The sequence below is a fragment of the Mycteria americana genome, chromosome 9 (genome assembly GCF_035582795.1).
Source record: "Mycteria americana isolate JAX WOST 10 ecotype Jacksonville Zoo and Gardens chromosome 9, USCA_MyAme_1.0, whole genome shotgun sequence".
Lineage (NCBI taxonomy): Eukaryota > Metazoa > Chordata > Aves > Ciconiiformes > Ciconiidae > Mycteria > Mycteria americana.
The window spans coordinates 42,751,234-42,772,259 of record NC_134373.1 but is presented as its reverse complement, the minus strand read 5'-3'; the positions used below and the strand labels follow the sequence as shown (position 1 = coordinate 42,772,259).

General features: G+C 48.8%; 1 protein-coding gene across 5 annotated transcripts in view; it reads right to left on the bottom strand.

The window, feature by feature from the left end:
- FMNL2 (formin like 2) overlaps positions 1-18,623 on the bottom strand; it is a 153,928-nt gene extending 135,305 nt beyond the window's left edge. For 3 of the 5 annotated variants that reach the window (XM_075511296.1, XM_075511291.1, XM_075511295.1), the window contains exon 1: positions 18,242-18,623. In XM_075511296.1, the coding sequence (XP_075367411.1) occupies positions 18,242-18,358 (117 nt within the window). In that variant the 5' untranslated portion in view covers positions 18,359-18,623. The remainder of the gene's footprint in view (positions 1-18,241) is intronic. The other 2 variants (XM_075511294.1, XM_075511292.1) reach the window with 1 other exon arrangement.
- Between the last annotated feature and the right edge of the window lie 2,403 nt (positions 18,624-21,026).

Sequence of the window (21,026 nt, the reverse complement as noted above, 5' to 3'; positions counted from 1 at the left end):
CGGTGAAGCCTCAATGGCTCGTGATGCAGCACGGACTATGGCGTGCAGGAGGGTAACAGCTCAGGCTGGCAGCAGTGCGAGCTTTTGAATGACCCTAGCACACAGTTTCTGCTTTCTCACTGCTTCAACGAGCAGGACACCCAGCCTGAAAAACTGAATTCACAGTTACCAGACTGTTTTGGTACCAGACCCGTACTGAAACAGACCCCAAACACTCTCTGATACCCAGGTGACTGCATCCCAGCAGCCTTTTAGCATCTTCAGTTCACACCATCCAGCTAACTCCCAGCCTGCCTGCCAGGACAGCAAAGGAAAGGCCGGGGCAAAACTCCACATGCCATTATCCGTGAGCAGGGCAATTCAGCTGCGGAGGCAGAGCTGAGCGCTAGGGGACACGTCAGACTGAAACAGCACTTCTGGATCCTCATGTAAAATTGCTATTCCCTGGCACATGAGCTTTAAAATAAAAGGCTGGGATTTTTTATTTCTGTGCCCCTGAAATAACATCGGCTTCTATCTGGTTCTCAGTTACAATATCTGTTTAGAAAGAAAGATAAAAACCTGTGCTGTGGGCTTATTCTTTGGATTATTATAATATTACAGTCGTTAGAAAGGAAGCTTAGAGCAACTACACTCAGGCACGGCAGTCTGAGAGCTTACCGGGTACAGAGAGTTTCTCATCATCTGGAACCTGTGCACCAGATTTTAAAAACTATTAAGTTGTTTCTGACGTATCCCGCGCTGACCGCAGAGGCTCTGCTGAGGTGGGACATCATTCCTGAGTGCTCAGGGCTGCATGCTGAAGAAAACTTATGCTGACTTTTAGACTGGTTTAACATCAGAAAAAATACACGATGTAAAAACTTAAATATGTTTTCCAGATGATTTAACTATTCAGTAAAAGAACAGTAAAAACCTCTAAAGATCCTAAATCGTGTATGACTAAGATTACAAGTGAAACGGTTATTCATGTAGCATAACCTCCACACAATATGGTGCTACCACAAGCCAGGGGACTCTGGGAAGTCTTTGGAAAAGATGTTGCATATTAAAATGAAAGTTTTATATTTTCATGTAATCTGAGGGTTTGAGCACTTAACAGAAAGATGTAAAGAATCCAATTGTAAAGTGCTATCCAAAGAAGTCTACTCCTACAGGTTTACAGTAAGTATGGTTATTGTTTTATCTAAAGTAAAATAAATCACCTTTTCATTTCACAGAAGCTCATCTGTAACATAACTGTATTCAGAAGTCAATATATACTATTCCTATTATGTAGGGAGATAATATTGTAAACAGCAAGGAGGTGGTTTTGCTCCTAGATTTCCAATTAAATTTGTATTTACAAATGCTCACAATATATATTTCCAGCATGAATCTTCTCTAATTTAAGAATGCAGACTGTTGTAGATTAAAACTCAGAAAATACAGGCCAAATTCAGCCCTCAGCTGCATCAGGAAAGCTCTCAGAGAACTGTGGGCATTAATTTCATCTTACGCATCCAGACAAGAGGACAAAACCCTTTGACCCATCTCGTAATGCAGACAATTAGCACACTTACAAGGAAGACTGTTATTTTTGACCGAGAAGGAGCAGCAGAGACCACCTCTGGAGTCCATCAACTCCTCATAAATTTTTCAGATTAGAAAGATTAGATTTGCACCTACAGTCACACAACCACCAACAGTCCTCACCCACCTAGATACAAAGATTTCTTGCAAGTTACTGCCTTTTGCTGCTGATGCTCCTCGCCCCAGCACAACCAGATGGCATAATTTTAAATAAACTAAAAGCCCAATTCTTATCCCCCCAACACGCCTACGTATCTTTCTAGAAGTGGAAGAGCCTTTAAAGCTAGTGAACTCAGGCCCCATGAATGTAATGAAAAGCATCTTTCAGAAACATCAGTGGCATTCACATTAAAAGCGATATCTACCAGATGTTACAAACAAGCCATATGTTTCGGATGGCAGACACCATCAGATCAGGGGAATGACATTTGCTTCGGCTGACCTTCTTACTTACACGTGGAGTGCTCGGATACACACCGTCTCCCACACGGCAGCTCAAAAAAAAAATCAACTTATTAGTGCATCCAGGCACCTGTGCAACACTGATTTTTTTGATGAACATCATCTTTGATCAAGTTGACCCCGTCCGCGGCCATGCCAGCCCAGGAAGGCGAGGATGTCCTCACCGCCGGGGGCCAAGGCTGTCCCCTCTCCCTGCCGCTATCTCCTGCGCTCCCGGCTGTGTCTGCTCGCCGGTCCGGCACGGCACAGCCTGATAACCAGCCACCTCCGCTCAGACCTGCGCCCAGCGGGGCTGGAGAAACCGTTCAGGAGACACAAATCCTGCTTTTAAGACAAATACACTTCAGCGTTAGTCCGTATCCACGTGTCTGGCCACTCGCAGGGGACCGGAGGGACTATTTTAACACCTGGATAAGCCTGCAGGATACAGACCTGCACCGGGCAGAGGCCACAGCCGCACAAATGCTTTACTCCCTGGGGAGGGAGCAGCAATGGCAGGCAATTATCCTGAAAAGAAAGGGCTTGTCTTTCGATTTCTTATTCAGCTGAAACACTTGGTGGCACTTCCCAGAGATCATGTGACATAAAACTAGGAAAAATGGCATCACAGTTACATGAGATTTCCAAAAACATATGTTGCACTAACACACGCTATGAGGACGAGGTGCAAACACCACCGGGTTCTCATGACAAAAACACAGGGACAGCGCTCAAAAAGCCCAGCTGTTTTGTAAGCTACAGGCTGCTCCGATCAGAAATAAAGAGAATGAAGAGTGTGAAAGTAACCCTAAAGTAATAAAAATGTGGCATCATAGATTGCATCGCTTATCACAGGACAGCCGTCCTCAGCTGACAGACAAGATAACTGCATCAGTGAAGACGCGGTTAAACGCCACTTCTTTACATCGCAGCATCCGCTGACGAGGAGCACTGCTTCCCGCAGCCGTGCCAGCCTCCTCTGCAACTCACGGTGCCCAGCGAGGGAGAGCTGCTCCAGCAAGTCGGGGGCTGGCGTGGCTGTGGGACGCTTTATCGTTATGATGAATTTTTATTATATATTGTCAAATTGCTCCCTGCTGCTCAAACGCACGGTATGCAAGATCCCTCCCTCCATCCACCACCAAGTACACAAACAAGACAGAAACAACACAGTTCAGCCTCCTACTAATGCAAAAAATTGTAAACTGTGCTCTCTAATGAACTGTACTTGCTCATGGCATGTTGATATTTCTTCAGCCGCATTCCCTCCCACAAAGTTAGAAATGCCTCCAAGATAACTGAGGGAGACGGAGCAGGCTGCTCTTAGTTCCTCAGCTGAGTTTGAAGTGTCCCTTCAATGTAAAATCTATGCCTGCAGTGAAGCTAGGGTGCCCTTTGCTTTTCTAATAAACATACCGAACGTGCCAACTCGCCGCCCAGCTCCTCCTAACTTTTCCATGCAAGACCACAACACTTCCCACATCACTGCATGGATCCACAAACAAAGCACAGCGACCCAAAGCCAAGGCTGTATTTAGGCCAGCGCTCATGAAAGTACTAAAATGCCTTTAAGATTCCCCCACAGGTAATAAATAACGCTTGCAACCCCTCCGAGAGCCCTGCTGGGTCTTCTCCTGCCCCATAGGCCTGGCAGTTCAACGGGAGCAAAGGCCACCCCACCAGAAAGCACTGTCTGGTAGCCAGAAGATGCCACCTGGTAAAACTCCTGGAGCATACGATGCAAACACAAAGACTCTACGATCTCCATCATTTTAAAAGGTCTCTTGTCCTGTGCGGCAGTTAACATGGCAGTAACAGCGATGGAAACAGCACCTTTGCTGAGGACCAAATGCTACTCTCAGCTGCGCACAAGTTTGGAGAAGTCCCTGCGGGAGGGACCTGCACAGACACCTCCAAGGACAGAGTTTGGCAAAAAAAAAAAATCTATAAATCTACTGATCTGCTCTATTTTAATCACTATCTAAAGCCTTTATTATTATTATAGTATGCTGAGATGCTGTAATAGCTGCTGATTCCCACTCCTGTGAGGAAAGGGAAAGTTTCAACCCAAAAATTGCTAATCAAAGGAATAAGCAGAAAACTAAAAATCTCTGCTCATTGAAAGAGGAGGAAGCAGCCCACAACCAGGCCCCCGGCACCTTGAGTAAGTAGCAGCAACTTGGAAACCAAAATTAGGTTGTTACTGAGCGTTGGAAAGTCAGTGTATAGTGCTTCCACAGAGGAACGGCAGACGCGTCCATGGACGTGGTATCACACAGCACAAGGTCAGCCACGCTAAAAGCTCAGCAGGATAAGAGCAACCACATTCAAGGCCTTAATCAGTGTTTTGGCTATGCTGCTTTACAGCTCAGCGAAAGAGTCCCTGTTTTTCACCAGTATCTCTGCGAGAAGAGCTCTCGCTGCAGTAAACCGTGGTGCTCGCGTTCACCAAAGCATTAAAACATGGCTTTCCCACGAGCCACCAGCCCTGCCGGGAAGGGCGGCATTCAGGCAGATGCAACGCGTGCACCGCCGATGCAGGGCTGTCACACAAGGAATACCTTCTTCACAAGTAGTTCCTAAACCCACCATTTCTGAAGACAGAATAAATCCATATAGGGTTTTTTTCGCTGTTAAGAGGAGGTGGTTTTCTCCTTACAGGTGCAATTCTGTGGAATACGTTTTGGCACAGCAGTAGCAACTGCGAGAACATACCCAAATAAGCTTGTAGGTTAACTTCAAAAATATTACAACAGGTATTCTTTTTTCTGTTTCAATGCATCTATGTGTTTATTTATGTGTACTGCCTGGGTTGATCCAGTACAAGGAGCTGTGCTTTGTACTAGAAACACAAGGAACACTCTGGCCTACACGGGCTATCACACCTCAAGGATCACCGCTTCCTCAGAGCACCTGAAAGGGATCCAGTTTTAACAATTTACTGAATGCCTTACAAGTGCATCTGGCTAGTTTTCACTCCACTTGCTAAACAGAAGGGATAATTCACCTTTACCAAAGATTTGCCGTCAGACATAAAATAAACATTAGCAAAACCAAACAAACAATAGCTTTGAGCTTTCTAAGTAAAAGTACTTCTCCCTTTCAGTTGTGCAACCTTTTGTCTCTGAGCCAACCAAGAATTCACTGCCAGAGAAGAATTCAATGCTTAATCAATTTTTGCCTCACTCACACTTGTAGGTATCTGAGTTCCTCATCTTAACTGAAAATCCAGCTCGCTCACGATGCACCGAGAGCCCTCTGTAATTACTGCAGTATCTGAGGATGCAGCAGCAGTATCAGCATGTGAAAACTGCGAGCTGCTTTTCCTGCCCTGCTCTGTGAAAGGACAAATTCCTTTGCATCACACTTGCTGATGAAGGATCCTGCTGCTGCTGAACACAGAAGGACTCAGCTCATGTAAACTCCTGCACAATTTCTTTTATATTCTAATTGAAGGACTTAATCTTCTGCCAAAATCCTTCTCTAGTACAGAGAAAGCCCACCTGCCTTCTGGTCTGAACAACAGTCTGGATTTACAGGCATGTGCACAGCTTTATTTCTGGAAAACATCTTGGTTACTCACATACCAAGCAATGACCTACAAACATAAGAGAGCTGGACAACTGTGGTAACGATACGGTACGGTACCAACGATTTACCATACAAAACTTTTGCAGACTCGCTGTGTGCAAGAGAGATGCCTCACTTAGAAGGAAAGGTCATCAGTCACGTACCTGACCATGTAAACCTTCATGTGTGCTGATCTGAAAGGTCATTTCTTTTTAATCCGTACAAAGTCTGAGACTTAGCTTCCTAAATTTCTCTTCTCCCATTCTTTTGCCATTTGATCCGAGTCAGCTGAATCTCTTTTCATGAATGCATTCAGCACGGTAAACATGCACAAGGAAAACACTGTTGACTATCTACCCCAGGTATTACAGGTTCTCATATAAAAGGATTTAAAAAAAAAAAAATTTAAAAGAAAAGTATTTTCCCCGAGTGTTTTGTGTACATCATTCATGTGCTCACACATCTCTACATTAAGGAAACTTGTCTGTGTTCTACTGATAGAAAACACAGAATTAATGTCCAAGTCAAGATGATGCTTCAGACCCTCACGACCCCCTTTCATCATCGTTTTCTCTCCTGAAACAAGCTCCACCACAGCTTTGATACTGCCTTTACTTCTCCAAAAGAGAGGTCTTCTGCGTGGCACTGGTGCCGCAGCACTTCACAGGGTGCGCTGAACAGACTGCAGCGCCCACCAGCTTTTTCAGACCGAAGCATCTGTGGATGAATATAATCTCTCCCACCTTCACCCGGACTCACAGGCCAATTATCTGTGAAATATGTCTTGCGGTCATCAAAGAGATGTTGCAATTCATACACGTGTGCATACACAAAGAGGGACAAAAACCTCATCGCACCTCCAGAATACAACAGAAAATTAAAAACCTGGAAGAGAAGGTGAGAAGCAAACAAAGCCATTAACTCTGTCCCAGCCAAAGCCAGTACAAAATGAGATTTTTTTAAATACATCAAAGAGAAAAGATGCCCTGAAACACTAGAAAATAAACAAACTAAAATGCTGCTCTTCAGCTTCTGTGTAACTGAGCTAGACAAATGAAAGACTTTAAAGGAAAGCTGACATGGATCTGTGAAGGTGACTTCAAAGAGCCAAATGCCAGCTGCCAGGTCCCAGATCCCCACGCTAGCTGGAGGAGGCACAGCGGGCTTCCCAATGTGTCAAACACATGTGCACAGGGGGAGGCAGCCAACATTCCCGTTTTCTTTTCCCAGGGGTTACAGCAAGCGCTGGGAAGTTAGGAGACATTCTTTCTCATCTCTGCCCTGTTGCTCAGTTTTGGGGGGCTCACATCAGTTCAGGCTTCCTTTTTCAGAAGGTAACGAGTGTAACTCTCATTCCTCGTCTTCCTCTGCAGCACTGTGAGGCTCGTGAAAGATTCATGGATAAAAAAATGCCGTAAAGTACAAAAGTTCTTGTTTTATTTACCAGAAGGAACATTGTACATTTGCAACACTTAGATATTCATTTACATGATCAAGAGAAAAGGCATTTGTACTTGAAGCTCTGACAGGGAGCAGAACTGTGTTTTCGCAGACGCACTGCCGCTTCCCCGTGCGCTCGGAGAGGATCGCTGACAACTCCTAGACTATTTTAAGAAGCTGCAATTTTTAGAGAGCAAGATTCACAACAATTCAGAGTTACCTGTAAGCTAGATGCTATCACAAAAGGATTAAAATTATTACCAAATGCTTCCTGGCTCAATGCACAGTGCACCTTAATAATTATCATTACGTCAAATTGACTTATCCAGTTTACCTGAAGAGTGTTGCTGGCCATCAAGCAACACCTGATGCAAATGCAATGAAAGATAACCTACGAGCCAATGCTTTTTGTAGAGGTGGCATGCCAACCAACCCCACAATCCTCAAAAGTATGACTATACCACATCATGATCTGTTTAGGGCCAACTTCTCTCAAGAAAGTTCACCTTGTTTCAGACGGCATCCTCACCATCAGCTCCCCAGTAAAACTCTGTATGCCGTATTTCATTTTGATGCCAGGTAACATGCTTGCCTACGAAGGTGGAACACAATTATTTAGATTTGCAGTATTAGGCTTATTATGTCTGAGAGAAGAGACAAATACAACATTGACCCATCATATCTGTGAGAGTGTACAGATACACAGAGGCTCTCATATACGCATGCAACATCAAAGCTCCTATTTGAGCACACTTTAAGTTAAATATTTGTGATAGTTAATTTATTTGATCTTCTGTATTTGCAAGGCTCAGAGCTGGGCAGAAAGCCCTTTGAAGCACTCCCAAACACACTAAATTATTGGAAACGTTTGTCAGAAAACTGCTGTATAAACTCCACCAAGCTATCACCATTGCTTCGCAGACCCTTTCGATAACGGTGCCACCTACCTCTGCCGGAACGGCTGGCTTCAGAACTGCCGGAGGCAGACGTGTGTTATTCCTTTGCCTCTCTTACGAGATGGAAAGCAGAATGAAAGGAGTTAGCAGAGGGACATGCCAGAGTATTAGATGGATGAACAACCAGAATTTCTGGATTGAACAATTTGCTGCTTCATTTTAATTACTGGCTTCTGAAAGACTTCAGAAACGTTGCCAATTTGTGCAACTCTCTATTCTTCGCTTTTGGCCTCAACTGTACAGTCATTTCGCAGACAAACAAGTAACAGATGTACAATCTATATTCACCCCAAGTCCTTTTATAGTAAAATGACTTTTGGCCAAATAATGTATATTAAAAAAAGAAAAAAAAAAAAAAAACCACCCACACAAAAAACATCCCACTAATTCTTGTATTTTAAGATATCTCCCACAACACTCAAACACACACTAAAAAACCTAGGACTTCTGCATATGCTCCTGAGGCCTCAAGGATCTTTTGTCCAGGAGCAACTCTGCCCTCAGCCAACATCCGCATGGAGGAGAGCGGCCAGAACAGGCCACGAACATTGGAGAAGGCAAAGGCAGCTCTGTGGGCTCCTGCTGCCATCACCAAGCACTTCTGCCTGCTGGACCAGGATATGACTTCTGAAGGGGCAGGAGGCCATGGTTAATGCTGCTCTCTCTGCACTATCCAGGCAACGTGACAAGAGAAGTCACATCTGCTAGGGGTTTTCCTGAGGATCTTTCTGACATGGGAGTTTTTGCTGGGGCACAGACCAGGCTGCACTGACTTCCGTCACCCGAGCAGTCCCAGCACGTCGCAGGACAGTTGCCAGGGCAAACGGCCACAGGGTGCCCGTGCGGAGGTGTCCCCACTTGCCTCTCCAACGCTTCAGCTGGCAAGCGGTTGTGCGTGTTTCCAGCTCATGATCAAGTACGCACAGTTGCTCTCAAGAGTTGCAATGCAGAGTCCTGGAGGTCCACGCATTGCACAGCACTCGTCTGAAGACCATTCATTTCCAATACAATACGACTATTATGTTGCTTTATGAATATCCTCCCCAAATATATGTTTAACGATGCACAGTTACAGAAGACAAACACTTGTTTTGTTAGAGATCCCATGGTAAATTGAGAACGAACACAGGTCGAATTTCTACAGTATGTTAGTTATAACAGTGTGGGCAAGTTATACATTATCCAAGTCTTTATGCAATGAAACACTTGTGAAAGGCAGTGAGACACTATTTTAGGAAGAGACAAAGCCTGGGACAAATTAAAGCTTATATTTTCCAATATATCCATATATAATGTTGTGCATTTTGAGTTATTAAAACTACAAAGCAGATGATCAAGGTCAAAATAATCAGTGCAAGTGAAACAATATTCAATTAAAACAGGGGTGCACATCACATACCTTCCGCCACCTACAGATCCGGAAGCCCGTTGCAGAAGTGATTGGGAACACGGCATTCCTCAGCGACCATGCCATGTGGGTAAGAGCACAGCCCTTCAGGATCAACTGGTGCAATCGTATGAAGGCCAAGCGCCAAAAACCTGCTCGTTTTACTACACTGACCCTTCAGAATTGAAACTGGCAGGATGTGATAAATGGGAAATTACTGCTTTTTGAGCAACAGCAGCTGAAAGTGCTTCTACCTGACCAGCAGGCTGAGGACTTCGGCTCCAGTGATGCTGCAGCTCCTAAATGCTGGAGGCTTGGGCTAATTTTTTTTTTTAAACACAATTATAAATCAAATTGAATGAGTTGGTGTCACTTATTTCCCATACCAAATTCCCAAACGGACCCTTTCAAACAAACAAAGAAGAAAACAAACAATAATTCAGCTCAGTTTGTCTGAAATGTGGCTGCACACTGCTCGCTGCAGAAGTCTTCCAGTGCCTGGAACGACTGCTTCACTGCCGCTGCCTGGAAGTGCCTTTCAAACTGCTCTGCTCACAACAGGCAACGCACGGTTTTGCTCCTCAGCTAGTTTTAAGGTCTAATCTTCTGGTTACCAAAGACAATCATGTTTACCTCTGTTACTGTACTTTTCTCAGCAGTGAGAAAACCCTCCGGAGCGGGGCACACTCCATCTGCAAGCGATCCCGGGGGACAAGCTGCCACCCTGCAAAGCCTGTCTGAAACAGCCGTGCCTTCTGCTGTCAAGCACACCTCCAGAGGACACACCACCCCAAAGGGACCGGAAAAAACAACCACTTCTCTTGAGGTTTTCTTTATGGCTTCCCGCACTAGAAAGTATTTTGATCCTGATCATAATGTGCTTAATTCAAACTCAAGAGGCAGCCCAGATGCTTGAAAATAAACTGGAGCCACAGAGCGTTGCTGCATTAGCATGTTCTGCATAATTCATTTCATCGTGCTGTGGAGAGCGCTTCAGTTCCCGCTCCGTGCAAGGTCACGATGGCAGCGCAGGCACGTGCTCCTCCACGGCTTCCTCCGGGCAGAGCCGGGCGTCAGCCTTCCCTGCCCGACCAAACCAAGCCGAGGAGGAGGTCTGCCAGCAAGGCACAGGGGTGCTGGTGTGACTTCCAGGCCTGTTTCACTCTCTCTCCTGAAAGACCACCCTTGAAAATGATAAGCAGGACAAAGACCTTACCATTTTTTTAACAATTTTAAATTTGCAGTTTCTGTTACCCAAGAACACTCTATTTAGGAGTAGCCTTGTTAGCACCTTGATTCAAAACAAGCTCAAAAAGAGTCAAGTTGATGACACCCTTTCACATGAAGCTTCACATTTGGTTAGGCACAAGTCAGCACACCGAGATCTGCCAGACACGTCCCCTAGCATGCCGAAGCACAACAGCGAGCCGTGGTGTAAAAGGCACTGAACTCTACCGAGGGACGACACTGACTCCTGACGACAACCTGTGCAGCAGAACCTGCAGCAACACCGAAGAGGTCAATTTAACTTCCCTACTCATGCTGCAAGTCAGCATTGGGCAGCGGCGTTGACGTGGGACCATTTCGTCCGGCCCTAAGCAGCGCTGGTGCCACTGGAGCACAAACCTGCCCCGTGGGCCCCTTCCCCGGCCACCTCCCGCTCACACCCACTCAAGAAGCTGCTGCTCAAAAGCGAATGTCACACGTTGCAGAAAGACCAGTAGTCGGGTCAGCAAAGAAAAGCAAAAGCAAAACAGAAATCAATCACAGGGATTTTCCACTTCTAAAAATGAACAGTAGGCTGTATTCATTCTCACTTCTCTGTTACCGACTTGGACGAAGAACAGCGACAACACTGAAAAACGAGCAGAAATGCTGAAAGCTCAAGACTAAAAATGTATTTGGGGGAAAAGGGAGGAACTGGCACCAGGTTTGCCTTTTAGTAACACCCCAATGACCAAACAAAAGATCAGAAAGTGAATGTCAAAGCTTGGTTTCACTTTAGGATGTATTCCAAGCTACAAATAATGAGGAAAAAAAACCCAGCTACTCCTGTAGAGTCTTTCACTCCCTTAGCTAAGAACTAGGAGACAAAGATGACAGATTTAAACCACCTTTTCTAACAGACTGGGGAAAAAAATGCTTTTATTCAGCAGGTGCAGGCCTCAAAATGAGAGCAAAAGACTGCCCGGACCCTGTTAAAAACAGAGGCGGTGCTGATCCGAGATGCAGCACCAGACCAGTCCCTTTTGCAGCTGTAAGGAGCACCCAGCACCCAAACCCCAGCAAGGAAAACACTCCCCTTCTTCTCTTAAGTAGCCATTTAAGCAAAGGACATGGGTTGATAATTAGCATGCATACTGTCAGACAGCCATTTTATTTTAAAAAGGATTTGGACTCCTTCAAAAGTAGCCTGAATAATTTACAATCTTTGCCAAATGATGCAAAAATATAATAAAAATAACAAGTACCACCATGTACTTTTGAACACACACATGGGGGAACAACCATTTTTGTTTGGTTTTGTGTTTCTGCTGGGTTTTGCTATTCAGGGGCGGGGGGGTGGCGTCTGTAGACTTTAATACCTTTTCACATAGCATGAAAAGCTAAAGTGATTTTATTTTTTTTTAAATGGAAGAATAAAGGCAGACTCCAGCGGCTGTAAGGCATTCAATCATCAATCGAAAACAACTCAACAGCTACTGTTTTATTTAAGATCATCTTGTAAACTCTGAATTTCATTTTGCACCTCTCTCAAATTCTTTCCCTAGCATCACCCACTCCATACAGTACCACAGAAGAGATCATTTAACACCTCGGGGCCAAGTTTTGCATGACCTTGCTTGTGAAGACAAAATAAAAAAAAAACCCACCACTTTATCTTGCACACAAGGTTAAGGAAGCTGATCGAGATGCTTGATAAAGCTTCGATGCACCCGAGAAAAGATGATGGTGCAGGTTAAGGGTAGAGGCAGGGGGTCTGCTAGCTCTCGGGGGGAGGAACCCAGCACCCGCAGAAGCAATCGCCCTGCGAGCCCAAGGGTCACTGCACACAAGCCATCCCAGACGCGGGCACAGCCAGGGTGAGGACCTTACACCACGGGCGCTGTGCAGAGGCCTGTGTCCCCTCCCAGAAGAAACATGGGACTTCGGCCACCACGTGCAGCGGCTGCGGGGTCCTCCCCAGGGCCCTGCCCAGGGGCTGCAGACGGAAAGCGGGGTCTGTACTGCAAAAAAACCCTTCTGCACACCTAAAGGAAAAAAAGTAACAATCCTGCCAAGTTCATCGATGCGATGTTTCTCACCCCATTTTGTTTTCCGCCTTCAGAAGTTGATTGACCTGTTGTTATTCGCCTTAGACAAAAGCACAGAGCAATTTGCAAGGAAATATGACATGATGATGGGTTTATACAGCGCACAGCACAAAAAGGATTAGAAAACCTCTTTGCCACCATTACCATAACCGGGTTTGCAGATTCAGGCTTTCACAGCCACCCGAGATGCCCCGGCCGAGCACCCCCAGAAGCAGCCCCCTCCCGCGACAGCCCGGGCCCTTTGGGGAGAGGGCGAGGGCTGGCATGGGCTCAGCCCCGCCGCGGGGGCTTCAAAAAGCGATCCCTTTCACCTGGGTTTTTTGACAAAAAGCCTACGACTTCCTCTCCAGCTATTCGGAGCTTACGAACAAGTGACACACGCGGTTTGACAGAATGGGTTCATACCTCCATCATTATGGCCCAATAGATTAAGGAGATTATTTTGTATGGAAAAACGGTACACAGAAAAATATATGCATCTACATCAGCTTAGCCATTTTTCAAGTCTTCCAGGTTTCCAGGATCTGAAATTAATTTTAGAAATGTGACTAACTTGCTAGTAGCTAAATACCCACCACAGTATCCCTGTATTCCAGACACAAAAATAAATAGTTTTACAAAAATATTCTCCTGCGATGTCTAGGCGGCAAAACTTACAAATGCCATCTACTGATTTACAAGGCAGCTTGACGGACATGTCACCACCAAGCACTACTTCAGTCTGTGAATCTAACCCTTCAGAAATACTATTTTTAACAACGTGATTTATTAGATTGTTTCTTCAAGCAAAAGGTGTCATTGCTCGAATCATCTAAACGACACCTTGAGGAAAGAGCCCAGCGGCAGAAGCCTGTCAGAGATGAGGCCTGAACAAGAAAACACAACAGGTCTTTTCAATATTTGAATTTTAGAAACCTCCTTTTCCTGAAGGTTGTTCCTAAATCTAATTTAGTGTCTCTCAACTTCCATAGTGTTGCTTTCAAATTCCACAAAAACAATACAAATTACACCTGATATGAGAGTACAGAATCTCAACTGAAATTCGTCCCACGGGAGTTCTGTTAAATTCAGGAATCACAACAAGGAATCAAGTGCCCCACCAGCCCCACTGAAGCAAGGGAATTCATACTACCTCGCAGATATCTCCTGCAACCATGTCATGCTCTTTAATGATTTGCAGACTCTAAACTGTATATATTATAAAACAATGCATAATATATTTGATAGAGGACTAGAAAGAGGAATGGAAAACAGCTGGGAAATGTTACAGAGTGTTCACACTGAGCTTTCAAATTCTTTAGCAATAGACACTAAAACTCCCTTGACTGGTGTGGAAAACGATGCTCGGACAAAACCCACTGCAAAGAAGGAAATTCTAGCAGAACGCAGAAGTTCCTATCGGCAAAGCCTCGCGTGCATTCAGCAGAAGCAGAGCTGATGCCCTGCCTCCAGGTAGGTACCACCACCTTAAGCGGAGGACAGAGCACAGGCGGGCCGGGAGCGGGACGGCAGAACACCTCCTCCCTCCACGCTCCCCTCACCCCTCAGACGCTTCCCTCCGTGCTACAGGACCGGGCACAGAAGACTCCTTTGTAAAATGAAACACCACTTGGTGGGGGTAAGAGGATATTTCCTGTTAACCTCACCGCAGATTTGTAATCCAGCAGTCAAATTATGTCAATCACAGCTCATTAGGCAACAATTTACCCTGCCAACTCTGTCCTGGCTGCTTCCTCCAAACCATGTGTCATTTGCAAACGTGCAACCCCGTTACCGGTTCAGAGACAGACCACCCTGCTGCAGGAGCTGGAAGCCTGGCTTTCACCCCCACATCTCCAAACTCACGACTCGCTGCATCGGATGGCGGTGCCATAATGTCTACGGACGCGTTCGGCACGCTTGGTTTGCAACGGCGCTCGCACACACTGAACAATGGCTTCCTATGCAATAAACTAGGGTTAGTTACCAGAATTCATGATTTATGCACACTTGCCCCATGTGTCCGTAGGAGAAAGCCAGGGAAAAAATCCAACACAGCTGAGGAGGAAGAGCGAGCATGTTGGGGAAGGGACAACGGCAGGAGGTTCCTGCAGACCTGAGGGGCTGTGCCAGTGCTGGCAAGCTCAGAGTCAGCGCCAGAGCCGGGAGCTGGCTCTCAGTTTATCCGGCACCCCTCACAGGCAAATCAGGAACTTGATGGCAATAACACACCGCCACTTCCCTGGACTTTACACTCTTGCATAAACTTGTAACTAAGGGACTTATTTCACGTGTCCTACCAAAAGGGGACAATTCACATCAGTTTGAGAGGATGGAAAAAACAACACCTCGCTTACAGACAGAAACCTGGATCTCTCTTGGGTTATCCTCCACATTTTTCTCTTCGAAGAACATCCCATCGAATATGACGTCTTCCTGAAACGCACAGACTCTGGTCCTCACTTAGCAGAGGTGAGTACAAATCTCAATGCAACAAACAAGCCAGGGAAGCACATTACTACACCAGTCCCAAAAGGAGACACACAAAATCCTCTCGTTATTTGCCCAAGGGACCAAGAGGTGTGACGCAGCCAGACCCAGCCTTGCTGTCCTTCACCTCGGTCGGGCACTGCCGCACGCGTGCTCAGCACATTGTCAGTAATGCCGATGGCACCATTACAGACTGGAAGAGCATATTAGGACAGTTAGATTTGAGAGCTTCACCAAAAAAGTGTGACCCGGAGCACTTCCCATCATCTCCTGCAATTTATGCACCTCAAACCTCAAAGAGCGAGGCTAACCAAGGAGGCAGTAAGGTGACTATGTATGTTTGAAGTGGACAAATTACTTCACCAGAGACCTTCCTCAAGACTAAGGTTGCTAACAACCCAGCAAACGCAAGCTAGCGCACACGTGCATCGCCTCCAGGCACACCACTGCTCATCCGTCCCCTCGCTGAAGAGACCGCAGAGCTCCGGCAGAAGATCAGGAGACTATATTCAAAGTAGAAAAAATAAAACAAAAGACAGTGTCACAGCACTCGCAGTAAAAATGCAACCAACCTGCGCTCTCCTCATGGACACGCACATGTTTTAGAGGGCTATGGCTCACTGCGCTGGTTTTGCACAAGGAGAGAAGAAGAAAACTTCAAAATACTTTTGTGAGGCTGCACAGGAGGAACCTTTCCCGCACGGCCCCACTCTTTACATACAGAAAGAGAGACAAACCGCTCAGTGTGATGACTGTATACCTGCACGCGGCTGCAATTCAACTGAGCTGCACGTTCATCAATGTCAAAAACAGCCCTGGAAATTTCATTAGCGGTACGAAAATTGCTATTGTCAGGAAAGCCCTTTGGGACCTCACCTGGGCTCTCCAAGTGCTTGAGCAACACTTGTGCCAGGCTAATTTCTTAAGACAGCGTGTAAAGAAGGTGAGATTTAGTCCTATAACCTTCAGCATCTCCTTCTTCGTACTCTCATCTCCTGACTAATCCTGTCTCCCTACAGAAAATATTCCTCATCTTTTTTCCCCCTGACCGCCATTCCTTTCTCATTAATCCCTGCTGTTCTACTGCCTACCCCGTTCTGGGGTTTGACCAGTGGCACAGTCATCTTCCCCTCAGAGCCACAGAGAAAACAAAATAATAACAGCCTAGGAGTTTATTCTTTCATAAAGCGGTCAGATATTTCCTGGAAGCTGCAACAAACAGCAGCCATCCCCGGCTGGCTTCGAGAACAGGCTGAAGGCGATTTTTGGCTGTTCCAGCAGTGGTGTTTGGGCCCCATCTTGCAGCTCCTCCCGATGGGAGCAGTCCATCCAACACCCCGTTTCTACAGACACGCGTCTGCATGGCCTGCCGCTCCCTCCAGCAAAGCTCCAGTACTCATCCTCTGATCCTTAATTTAAGTCCATCTTCTGAAAACAGATGCCATCTACTCCTTTCAAGTACCTCCAGAAATTACAAGCGTGGTCCTGTTATCTCCCATATTTGTTATACGTATCTAACACACTCTGCTTTCCCAAGTGACGTCTCTTCCTTTTACTGATCTAATCAATCGGTCCTAACTCAAAACCACTAATTTTCCTCCCACAGACCATGCACGCGCATTGAGCCAGGCACCCTTTTGGTAGGTTAAGATGAATCAAGACTTGATTCTGAGCAGTGCACTGCTTGTGGGGGCATCTCCCATCTGTAAAACGACCACGGCTTTCCCCGACGAGAGCAATGCGAGATCAGGCTTTTTCCACTGTGCCTAATAATTGTAACATCTCACTCGCCATTTGGCTCGTCAGTGGGGGTTCCTGACTGAATAGGCTTATTCTTTTCTTAGACATGATAATCTAATTGGGTCTAACCAGAAATAATCCCCAACACACACCGGTTTGTGAATCCTCGCCCAGCACCAGGAGTATTTCAAATACCAGGGGGGTTGCTCTAGTAGCTGATATGGGAATTACCCTCGCAACAGCTCGCCTCGCTGGGTTTCACATGGCGTTACGGGGAACGCAGGGCACGGCACACACATGGGTTTTATTCGTTCTCCTCCCCAGCTTCTGTTTTTTCACGTACACGTTGCTCAAAAGTAAGAAGGGCATAGAAGAATAGATGGGTGGCGATACTCTACTCGCACTACTTAAAAGATATCTGAAAGAAAACAGGACGTTTGCCCAAAACACTCCCGTGCAGCACCAAGGGAAGCACTGCCCTTCCTTGGAAAGCGCTCCTGGGAAGGTGATCTCAAACACCGAGCCCGTCGTGCCGCTCAGGTGAGGGGAAAAGAGCGAAGTAAAACGCAGAGCCCGACAGAAACGGCGGCAGCCCAGAACCAGCCCCAGGTGAACCGCACACGCGTGCCGGGGACGGGGGACGGCAGGACCGGCCGTGTCCCGGGGGGCCCCACGGCCCCACAGCCGGCCGAAGGGCGCGGGCCCCTTTCCACCCCGGGCTCCTGGAAGCCGCCAGGCCGAGGCGAGGCCGCAGCACGGCTCCCCGCGGCCGCCGGCTCCCGCACCGGCCCGCTCGCTCCTCCCCGCCGACGGCCGGGGCCGGCACCGCCAGCGAGCCGCCGCGGGCTCCCCTCTCCCGGCGGTCCCTCTCAGGTTCGCCCGCGAGGAGGGGACAGACCCCAGCGGGAGGGAACCGCCTCGGCTCGGGCGAAGGCGGCTCTTTGGGGGCTCCCGAGACAAAGAGCCGCAGCCGGCGCACACGCCGTGCCCCCGCTCCGCTCCCCTCCCGCCCTCCCCCGCCGCAGCCCCGTCCCGCCGCCTCCGGCCGGGCCGCGAGGTGCGGGCGGCACCGCCCCGCCGAGCCCACCTGTGCCACCGGCCCCCGGCGGGGCTGGGGCAGCAGCCGCCGCTGCGGGGAGAGCGCGGCGGGGCAGCTCCCGCCTCGGTCTCCAACTTTTCCCCGATTCCCAGCCGCGCACCGGCCGCCCCCCGCGCACGCCCCCGGGCCGGGCGCGGGGCCCCGCAACTCCGCCTCGGCTCCTCCGCCGAGGCCCGCGGGCGGCCGGCGGAACGCGGCGCCCCCTCCCCGGCGGCCCGACCCGCTCCCCACAGACAATGGGGCCGGCACTCACCAGGACGACGGCGAAGCGCTCCTCCAGCTCGCCGGGCTCGGGCATGGGCAGCTTGAGGGGCACGCTGTGCGCCCTGAACTCCGTCTGCTGCGAGTCCACGCTCCCCGCGTTGCCCATGGCGGCGGCGGCGGCGGCCCCTCCGCGCTGCTCCGCGCTCCGCGCCGCCGAGCCAGGCGGGCTCCGCGCCCCGCGGTCGCCCTCTAGCACCGACGGCGGAACGCCGCGCCGCCGCCCGTCATGGCTCGCCGCCCTCGCCCTCCCCCCGGGGCGGGCTCGCTACGGCTCCGGCTCCAGCTCCGGCTCCGGCTCCGGCTGCGGCTCGGCGGCGGCTCCCCCGCATGCCGCCCCGCGGCCGGCGCGGCCCGCACAAAGCCCCGCTCCGCCCCCGGCCCGGGGCGCGCTGGGACTCGTAGTCCCGCCGCCGTCCGGGGGCTGGGCCGGCGGGGGAAGGGGCCGGCTGCGGACCCGCCGGGAGCCCCGGGGGGGGGGGCGGGAGCGGGAGCGCCCTCGGCGCCCATTTTACCTCAGCGGGCTGGGCCGGCCCCTGCGGCCTTCCCCATCCGGAGTGCCGCCGGCGACCCCCGGCCTTGCGGGGCGGGCGGGAGCCTGGGGGTCTGCGTGTGCCGGGGCAGTGGGGCCCGGGGTGTGTGGCTCCAGGTGCCTGAGGTGGTGTCAGCAGCTGGGCTGACAGACGCCGCCTCTGCGGCTCGGGGCCTGTTGGCTTCGAATGGCGGGGAGCCCTTCCACCGCACTGAGGGGCACCCAAGGAGCGATGGCCCCGCTTGCTGCCCCCCCAGCCCGCACCTTGAGGTACTGAAATCGGAACAACGGGATGATAAATCTCCACAGGTTCAGGGTGACACCACCCAAACGAATCCGTCATCAAGACAACACTGCCTCGGCGTAATCGGGAGGATCATCCTCCTCCCAAGCGTCTCAAAGCTGCCTGCTCTTCAGAGGTTATTTTCCATTTCTTTATCATTCCCTGCAAGTTCTCTCCCACACAGTGTTTAAGCATTGTGGTGGTCAAACCCAGACCCCGTTAATGCTTTAACCCGGGCCGCTGTGCAGCGGTACGTCAGTATCTCCGGTTCAAAGAAAATTCTGCAGCTCTGCTCAAGATGGCATTGACCCATTTGGTGACTGTGCTGTATTGCACTTGCATCTCTTTTATTCTCCAGTCCAAGACCTAATCCCTTTCCTGTCACCCCCCACCAATCCATATCCCTCTGTCCTATATTAACATTCAATTCTCCTTCCAGAGAACAACGATTTTTGCTCAGCTTTCACCTTCACGACGACACACCTGCTGCTGTTTCTCCTCCTGGTCATCACATTCGTGCTTCAGCGTCCCGGTGCAGGGGTGTGCACGTGCACCGCTTTGGTGCTCAGCATTGTGCCAGCCTCATAGTTACGGATAAAATTACAAACATCATGAAAGGCTTCCAGTGATTAGCTGTGAAGTTCTGCCTTTTGCTGCCAGCTAGTTCAGGAAATTCAGTAAATCTCGTGAATCCAGCTACACAATGATTTACTAATGCTGTTACCTGGCGGCTGGCAGTAAACGTACCAGCGCGCTCTACAATGGGATTTGGCCGGATCCGTACATTTCTGCTGGGATTTGGGAGCATTTCTGGCTTTGCCTGGTAGGAGATGGTAACTATCCACATGGAGATTAATTTGGGGGGAAAAAAGCAAGAAGATAAGCATTATTGTTTAGAAAATTACTATTTCTTAATTTACATTATCTAGGATGGCAATTGTGCTAGAGGCACAGCTTACGAAGCTGCCACTAAAGCAAAGCGTTGGGAGTCATGTGCTGCAACACACACAACCGGCAGTCGAAACCCAAAGAAGTGCCAGTAAGCTTTTCTCTGTGTGTGCTCTAAACCCACTACTAATTAAATATGCTCATTCTAATTAAAAAAAAGACGTAATACATCCACAACTGGGACGGTGAGCGGCACACCCTGTCCTGGCTTTACACCCCACCGGGGCACTTTGCCCATGGAGCATCAGCCAGTGCAGGACTTGGCCCGGGACTCCGAGCGATGCTGAAGGTGTGGATTCCCGCTCCGCGGGCGCCAAGGAGGGTGTTACCCCAGGGACAGGTCAGAATCTCGTACAACTGCTTTGTTAAAAGCCTAAAATTCTTGCAATATCCTTAATAAGCAAAGTTTTAAAACCCTAGACAGTTCTTGGGAGTTAATAACAATGTTGTTATCGATACTGAAGGAAATAGTAATAGATACTTTGCCTGATGCCTTTTATCTAAGACTATCACAATTCTCTGAAAGATTAATTAGTTAATTAAGCTTCACGAGGCTGCTGTGAGATAAGGGAGCGTTGCACTATCACAGATAACAGATGAGGGTCAGGGTACAGGGCGCTGAAGACAGTCTCTAGGCAAGGATCCCTCACCCTGCCAGCAGCGGACTGCCAGCTACGCCGAGCGCTCGCCGCTCCCCGGGCTCGCGTTGCGGAGCAGGACCTTGCCGACACCCCAAAGGGGTCCCAGGGGCCTGAAGCTGAGCACTCCGAGTCAGAAATCGCTCACCAATAACCCTCAGCTCCCTTTCAAACCCAGCAGAAGACATGGTCCTTAAGTATCCCAGACACAACAGTTGTGTGCTGTAGGGAAGTGTTACTTGCCTTATATTGCACATGGGAAAGTGAAAGGCACGACACAGCTTTCAAATAAACCCGCGTGTCGCTGTTAATTACCTACGACGACAAACTTAGTCCAGTATGAGGAGTCCCAGCATTTTCCCAGTCAGTAACTCCC